The 9,136-nt window shown below is 28.1% G+C and overlaps 1 protein-coding gene across 2 annotated transcripts; it reads right to left on the bottom strand.

The window, feature by feature from the left end:
* Nucleotides 1–1,707: 1,707 nt before the first annotated feature.
* On the bottom strand, nucleotides 1,708–5,224 carry LOC137837784 (eukaryotic translation initiation factor 6-2). Of its 2 annotated transcripts, none has more exons than XM_068646913.1 (8): nucleotides 5,063–5,224; nucleotides 4,165–4,227; nucleotides 3,919–4,015; nucleotides 3,730–3,815; nucleotides 3,495–3,539; nucleotides 2,858–2,988; nucleotides 2,260–2,370; nucleotides 1,708–2,178 (listed from the first exon to the last, which is right to left on the bottom strand). In XM_068646913.1, exons 2-8 carry the CDS (start codon nucleotides 4,172–4,174, stop codon nucleotides 1,921–1,923), a joined length of 738 nt encoding a protein of 245 aa, XP_068503014.1. In that variant the 5' UTR covers nucleotides 4,175–4,227; nucleotides 5,063–5,224; the 3' UTR covers nucleotides 1,708–1,920. The 2 variants fall into 2 exon arrangements, with proteins under 2 accessions (XP_068503014.1, XP_068503015.1); XM_068646914.1 differs by having other exon boundaries at nucleotides 4,165–4,219.
* Nucleotides 5,225–9,136: the final 3,912 nt, after the last annotated feature.

Genomic DNA, 9,136 nt, shown 5'->3' with positions numbered 1-9,136 from the left:
GTGTGCCGATAATAGTGTTCTATTTCTGAAAAAGCGATTGCATAAAAGCTGTCCTCTGCCAGTGTAACAATGTCAATGGAAGGTGTTCGCCAGTGATTATCTAATTACCACGCCCTTTACTAAAGTAGCAAAGATTTATGAAATGTTTTTTTATGGGTATTTGATGTTGCAACGTCCGATAATTTTAGCTCGACAAGGAAGAAACATTTACTCTCAGAAGCCCATGGTTATGACAGAGACGGGTGCAATGTTCAGTGAAGTTGATAGGCTGTGGAAGGGTTGTAATATATTATGTCTTTCTACATAATGGATTAAATAATTACTAACAAATTTGTTTTCCTTACTGAAATATTTTACTTTACGTGATAATATTGTATGCATAAAACAAACACAAATATATATATATATATATATATATATATATTTAATTTCACTTATTTAAATTAAATAATTAATAGTTTTATTTTCTAATCTTGAACTACAAACTTTCGACTCCCTTTTTATAAATTTAAATATCCTCACTTTTTACTTTCTTTTTTCCTTTTTCATTCCGTTTTCACCCTCAAAACATAGCATTTCATTTCAGGCTGCAAGTAATGGAAGAAGAAAACTATTGTTAAGGAGTACGAATTGGAATATTTTGTTGTGTAACACTAACGGAAATAGATAGTAAAATGTAGTAAAAAATATTTACAATTTAATTAGAAGTAGGAGTTTTTTTTTTCATCATCATATAATCAGCAATTATTCTGCGTAGGAATATCATTGTTTAAATTCTGTTAAAGTGATATTAAAATTATTTTTAATATGAATCTTTGTATTGATAGTGTTATAATGATTTAATAATATAACTAGAGCTCCAGCTAACTGATTTAAGTGTAAAATAGCGTATTTCAAACCTAAAAAACCTAGGTGTGTGCGAGGAACTAATGATGCTAACTGTCACGAAAATAATTTGAGGAACCGTCGTGACTTAAATTTCTGTTTTGATTTGTGATCAATTCACATTCTCTTTCCCATTTTTTTATTATAAAAACTTTAAGCTCTAAAATTTTGAAATATAATTTTATATTTAAAATATAAAATTTAAAAGATATTTTTTAAACAAAATATATTTTAAATTTTAGATATTTTAAATTTATATTTTAAATAATCAAAAATTCAAAATACAAAATTATATTTAAAATTACTTTTTAAATTTAAAAATTTAAAATACAATTTGGGTTCAAATATACATTACAAACTTTATAACTCCAAATAAAAAAAAATATTTCAAATTATAAAATTCAAAAAATTTATAGATAATATAATTTAAAAATAAAATTGAAAGATTTATTGAGCTGGAAGAAAATATGGACGTGGAAGAAGAAATTTGCCAAAAATTAATATTGCCTTAAAAACAGTCCAAATTTCCTAACCTTTGGGTTATTTTCATTTATGTGGTTGTAATTCTCAACATCCTTGATGGTGTTGGAATTCCAATAACCAATTAATACTTGCCACAATATTAAATCTAAATTAGCATACAGTAAATTTCATGTTTTTGACAATTCTAATCAGCCAAAAAATTGCCTTATTCAGAGTTTAGTGTATAGATTTGTCATAAAAGAACGTAAAATATGATTGCTTTGAGTTATCTCAAACAACTATTTAAGCTGTCAACAGGAGAATACATGCATTTGTGCTTTGAGTTATCTCAAGCAACTATTTAAGCCGTCAACAGGAGAATACATGCATTTGATCTGTGTATAACGAAGATCACCAGATATTAGATGATATCACAGTTAATGAAAAGTACAACCAGATGGGAACAACATATATGTCCACACTACGAAAGCAAACTATAGCCAAAACTTACATCTTAACAATCAGCAGTGCAATATCTTGTTGCACAAAACAAAACATTATTACTAACACAGTTCACACATAGGTGTCAACGAGGGATTTCCTCATCTCGTCCACAATGGCACTAGGCTGAGCTTCTCTCAGCTTGAAAACACTCTCAATTACAGATAGCTCTGTTGCTGTGGTGTCTGAACCACAAAATGCTGTCCAATCATTAACTGTCATTCCAGCTGCTATCACTTCACTGCCCCGGTTAACTGTCCCAGCCACCAATGGAACCTGAAGAAGTGTTGAAAGCTCATCCAAGTCTTCTATGGAAGTATGAGGGTGGACCTGCATAGAGTGTATGGTCAAAAGACAGTGTATATAGATGTCTAGATTCTAAATTTCTAAGAGATAATATATTTTACTTACCAAACCACCCCTATTGGAGAAGGCACAGTAACTACCAACAAGAATGTTGCCTGCAATGGTCTGCCTGAAAACTTCTACTCCAAGAACATCTGCAATCATCTCTTCAGTTTCCTGAAAAAAAACTTAATATTGAAAACTCGAGCTAGCCAATATTTATATATAAAATCAAAGATAGATAGATGCAAATAACGATGATGGACTAACAAGGTTTGAAGAAAAAATTGGATTACTATAAATAAAAAGATTAGTGTTAATATTGACACCTATATAGGAAATTACCTTCATATGCATAACAATAAGAGAACATGTTTGGCAGAAAATAGGCTTAACAGGAAATTAGCCAGTTTAGCATTTTGTGAATCAACAAAAAAGCAGGCAGCATTAGGTGATCAAATTCCCTAGGCTTTGATACATGCTAAATATTGAGTTGTCAAAACTTAAGGCTTTCAGAGATAGAAATATATATGTGATAATTAGTCCATTCACTTCCGTGCTTCACATCAAAATATAAGTCTCTCAAAATCAATTTTTAATTTTAAACATGAATTATGAATAAACAGTTACAGAAAAAAATAATTAGTCAAAAATAAGGCAATACCTTGTCAAGATCAGTGTGTGTGAGGGCCACATGGTCATTACATGCTATACAATTCCCCAGAGCAGATAACCTTTCGTCTATACGCTGAACAACAACTTGATCAGGTAGACTGTTCCTCAAATGCTGAAGTTCTACAGCAACAACAAAGACAACAAAATCAAATACCAAATCAGAGATCATGAAAACCCAGTGAACAATGTGGAAAAAAAATTAAAGGCATAGAGACTAGATGTTGATAAAGATGAGATACTAACAAACAAAATGAACAGAATTCAGAATCTTTATGAAATCAGTCAAGTTCACAACCACAGACCCAACAAAAACACCAAGTCAATCATTTGGTATTTAAACTAGTAAGTTTGTTAGGATCTTTTCAATTACAGCTATACAGAAGCAAATGTAGTGAATTCTTTTTTATCAAAATCAGCTATTATTCATCCAATGTGCTAAGAGCCACCAGAATCACCAGTCAGATGTTGAGTAACAGTTTGACATGTTTTATTCACAAAGTCAATAGGAAGAATTTTTGTTTGGGAAGACAGGGAGTTTAAAAGCTTAACAGGCCATAGCACATGATATTAAAATTGCATCATAAAGTACAGAAAATCAAAACCAACACAACAGACACATGAATCACCTTGATCTGTGGTGGTATGGGGCAAGAGAAGCCCATTCTTATTTCCTGCAAACCAATTTTAAGAAAAATTAATTAGTTCCAATAAAGAGACAACTACTAGAAAGAAGAAACGAGTGTAATTTTTTGGGTTAAGTAGAAAAAGAAAATAATTATATATAAAGGATGGAGCCATCTCAACATGGACTATTACTACTTGACAAATCAAGAGAACAAATAAAGACAAGAAAAACTTTACCAGCACAAAGACGACCAATAATACGAGTACCGCCTATGGATGTCTTGACCACAGGGATAACATCAGCTAACTCAGTTTCAAATACACTGTGGCAAACACATATTAAATTCATCTATAAAACTATCATAATAAATTGTAACTATATATATATATAAGCAATGTTTTCAATAGTTCATAAAGAATGAAAACCTGTAAAAGCTTTCAGAGCCTCCAATGGCAACCAAGCAGTAGGCATTGGTAAGTTTAGAGAAGACTCCAACTTCACAATTATTTTCAAACTGAAGTCCTGCACGAAATTCATAGTCATCCGATATATTAATTTAAAAAATAAAAAAAATTCCTGCCAAAGAAGACAATAAAGTAATATACACACAAAAAACATAAATGATTTGTAAAGTACCAATTAAAGATAGGGAAAACATAAGTTTCACTTACTAGTTGCCATGATTGAGAATGACAGAAATCTGACCCAAGTAATCAAATTGAAGATCTACAGCACTAGAATTCAAATCAGAAAAACAAATAAAGGTTCCATATTTCATATGAAAATTAATTTAAACAATAAACACCTCATCTAAAACATGTAATCCTCACATACTCTCAATCTGTGGATGCATTTACATTAAGGTATTGGAATTTGAATATTAGATAGAACTTTTTATGAAAAAAAAAAAGAAAAAAAAAAAGAGGGGTCAGTGCTCAAACAACTCTTCAGTGTGGACATTGTCAGATTATAAACACATAAATTAACAAACTATAACTAATGCTCACCAAAATACAATTAAAAAAAAGAGAAATAAAGAGACAATGAGTGACTTCTCCACTAGAAACTCCTTCATTCTAATGCCACATAAAAATTGTGTATTCTCTACTGCTTCTAGCATTTCGTAGACATGATCAGGCGCAGTAGAACACAACAAGCAGATCAAGTTTTATGTTTGCTACATTAATAATATTTAACATTCAAAAACTCAGGTGAAAGTGATTCATTCTTGTAATAGAAATACAAATAGTTTGCACTTCTTTATTTTGAATTTTTTAAACATCATAAAAAAATCCTTTAAAAAACTTTTGAAAAAGATATTCTTCCATGAAAAAAGTAAACTGCACAAACATCACTTAGTTTATCCCATTCTTGTTGATTAAAATATGAAAGAGGAATATTATATTGTGTCTGAAACCTTCATGATAATTTCAGCTCAGCAACGAAATCAAATAAAGATAATAAATTTAAAAACAGAGGGAATCCCCAATTCGCAAATCATCCATAACCTAATTTTGGGTATTACGAAAGGAAAATTAATTGGATGTGCGAACATGAAGATAAGAATACCTGGTGCAGCGCTTAGGGATAGAAGGTCACGGCGAAGTTAGAAGGCGGAAATAGCGACGGCGCCGGAAGAGAAGTTGCCGGAGCTGAAAACAGGTAATGAGAGTCAGACAGAGAAATTAGGGTATTGTGTTGTTTTTGTAGTTGTGCATACCGTGACCTCCACGTTCTTTTTTTATTATTATATACACACATTTAATTTAAATTTAATTATAATTGAGTATTAAAATATTTTTATTGTATAAAACACCGAGTTATAAGATTAAAATTTAAATTTTATAAAAAAATAATAATTGGAATATACTAACATGATATGAAAAATAAGATTTTTGGTAATAAAAAAAAATAAACCTTCCTTCTTGAAAATATATAATTTTTTTCAATAACCATATAAAAGGATAATGGGAATGTGAATCTTACTAAGATATTTATATTTGGTGTAAAAAATATAAAAAAATCTTAAAAGATAAAAATTAAATTATAAAATTATAAAATAACTCTTGCAATAGAATTGTCTTTATTGATTTAATTAATTCAAGTGACTCACTAGTAATGTTTTTAAAAAAAAAATTATAATTCATTAAAATAAATGTTATTTATTTACCTTAAAATCATTTTTTCCATGCTACCAAAGAAACCAAGAAAAATAGTAAGGTGGTTTATGTCTTCACTTGCTCCTATTAATTTAGTCCACATGAACTTAGGACGAGTTTGAATTTTAGAAATTATATTTAATTAAATTTGAATTATAATTTAAATTATCTCAATTTCATTCAATATTATATACTTGTTTGAAAAAAAGTAATTGTTTAAAAATTATGTATAAATAATAATTTGTTAAACATTACATTATTTATTTTAAAATATATCATAATTGTATTTGTATATTTTTTAATATTATTATACATATAAATATAAATATATAGTTAAATTTAATATAGGTAATGACACCGATTCAATTTCAACCATACAACGTGAAATGATGAAAATATCTTAAAAAAGAGTTGTGATAAAAAATAATATTGGATTTCTTTTTTAGGACGTGTTTTTCTATTTGAATTTTGAAATACCATTTTGGTTTTCATAAAGGTAATTAGATGCAAGTAATTATTTATAAAGTATTATTATTTTTAAATATATTTCGAATTTCTGAAAGTTATTTTTAGATTTGATATTACCTTCTACATTATATAATTTTTTGGAATATATTTTTTTATTTTAAATTGCTTCGAATTTTATAAATCTCTAAAAAATATTTTTGAATATAAAAATATTTTTTTCATGTAATCAAAATATAAAGAATGTAAGATTTTAAAGATTAATTTGTTTTTTAATAAAAAAATAAGAAAATATTTTAATATTTAATATGGGGTGTCTAAAGGATGTATGGAGGTGCAAGAAGAAACAATGAGTTTTTCTTTTCCTTTCTTCTCATCCCTTCATTTTCTAATTTATTTTAAAAACCTTTCATTTTCCCGTTTCTCCAATTTCTCTCCAAATATGATTTTGTTTTTCATACGCGTATGGTACCTTATAGTAGGGATGCTGGTAAAGAACATGGGACGAACTTACCTTTTCAACTCGTTAACTCGTATTAGCCTGTCTCGCATAATTCGTGGCCTGCATGAGCCAGCAACCGGGCGGGGCGGGCTGACCCGCAAGCCCGCAAACAAAAAAAATGACTTTGGCAGTAGTAGAGTAAATGTTTTGTTTTTTTTTTCCTTTTTCATTTTGAGGGTAGAAAATTACAAGGATGATTGGAGTTATAATTTTCTTAAGACTCATTTTTTGTTTAGTTTTGGGGATGAAAATACAGATATGATATTTTTCATGTAATTTGGAATAAACAATAGTGGATATGTTAGGTAGTAGGTAAGTCAAGAATATTAGAAGGTTGATATTTTGATTATGTAACATTCAATTAATGTTTATTATTGTATTAATCCTAATGCCTTTGTTTTTTATGACAATTTTTCAAGAGACAAAAAATCATTGAATTTCTGAAAAAAAAAATTGAATGTGGGCTGACCCATAAACCCGCAGATCTGCCCTTGTGCAAGACAGGACGGAAAGTCTAGTCCGCACTCACTTTACGGACCAAGGGCAGGACGGGCATATATAGGACGGGCTGCCCGGTTTGCCATCCTACAACCTTGTAGTAGTAGATCATTTAGAAACTATTTTCTTTTTATATTAGAGTAACTTCATGTTTACTTAAAAAAAAAATCAAATTTCTTTTTCAGTTAAATTTTTAGCTTAATATTACTTAACTTAATTAAAAGAAATTAATTATTTCAATTAGTTTAATTTTTAATTAAATTTTAATATGTTTAAATTTGGTGATGCTAACTTTTGTATTTTGTGAAATTTCATAATCCAAACATTTTCATTATTCTATTATATTTACATTACTATGTTTCATCTCTCCTATGATTATTTTTATTATATTTTTCATATATTCTTATTTATCTTTATATTTTCATTTACTTTACAAGGATCACATATTTCTTCCTGCACCGTAACAAATGTCTCCTACATCTCATCAATTTTGAAAAACTATTTTATTCCTTTTAAAAATTATTTTGGATTAATTTTTTCAGAATATATATTTTGAAATTTATATATTTCTGGAAAAAAAATTTAAAATAGAATTTTTAGAATAAACTTTTCATAACTTATTACAAATGTGTTTTCGAAAATAAATTTTTTAAAGTATGTTTTGAAAAGAGTTTTCCAAAATGATAACAAACTAGATAAAGCATTTTAGTTATTTTACCTAATTGATGAGTACAAGAAAAACTTGATGGGGGTGCAGATAGAAAAAATAGCCTTAAAACCATTGATTTCAACTAATCATATAGAAGAAAGAGATGACCAAATTGTGAATGCTGGTTTTGTTGTAACTAAACTTTTCAACTGTCATTCTACCAACTACCCTCCAACTCCTGCACTACTGTCATACTGTTAAAAGGTAAAACTATTTTGTTTATCCCTTTTATTTATTTAAAAAAAAACATTTTTATCTTCAATTTTAAAGGGTTGAATTTTATTTCTTAATTTTAAATCAATTCAATGTTATCATTTTTGGTCTTAACCAAGCTGATAGCTGAAGATTATAATCAAACATTTCGGAATGATTTGAATAAAGAGAATTTTAAAAAATAAAAAAATTAATTAAAGCCTTAAAAATTGAAGGACAATAGTTTTAAAAATAATGAGGATAAAAAGGTAAATTAATTTTATTAAAAATTAACAAATATATAAGACAACCACATTTATGATGATATCAAGTACTATAAGCAATGACCCACCGATTCATGTAAGACTTTCAAATAACACCAGCAAACACTGTCCTTGATTCATGTAACTCCTTCAAATAATATCCTCCAGACCTATTTTAGTTTAGTTACTATAAACCAAGAGAGAGAAAAACATTTAGTATTTCAAAATATAACTTAAATATATATATATATATATATTTATTTATTTATTTTTTTGCAAAAAGAGTAAAAAAAATTCTAAACTCTTTCATACATTGCTCATGTACATATATCCATATCTGGTTTACAAGTTATACTATATTATCACACAAAACAACATATATAAATAAGTTATTGAAATAAATTTCAACATGAGAAGAATGTATATAAAATGAAGCATTTTAAGTATCAATTAATAAAATGGTATGCACTATACTCTCTCAATAAACAATGTTTATTAGGGAGATTCATGAAATTCTCCATGATAGCAAGTGAAATTGTAAAGAGAGAGAAGAGAGAGAAAGGAGAGAAAAACCAAAAGCAAACGAAAAATGGAGCATGAAAATTTATCCACTCATTGTAAAGAAAGAGTCAAGGTATGTGTATATATATACAACGAAAACGAAAGTGAAAGTGAAAGAAAAACAAACTAAGAATGTAACTAACTAGCAAACAAGATGATTTAAATAGTCTGTTAGCAAACTAAACAGTCAAGTGTTAAATATACAGATTAAACGATTTAGACGGTCTGTTAACGGACTAGACAGTCTAGTGAGAACAAACAAACTAGATGATCAAACAAGATGAACAAATAGAC

Source organism: Phaseolus vulgaris, chromosome 4 (assembly GCF_000499845.2).
Source record: "Phaseolus vulgaris cultivar G19833 chromosome 4, P. vulgaris v2.0, whole genome shotgun sequence".
Classification (NCBI taxonomy): Eukaryota; Viridiplantae; Streptophyta; class Magnoliopsida; order Fabales; family Fabaceae; genus Phaseolus; species Phaseolus vulgaris.
The sequence above is the reverse complement of the archived record's forward strand: the minus strand, read 5'-3'. Positions and strand labels throughout refer to the sequence as shown.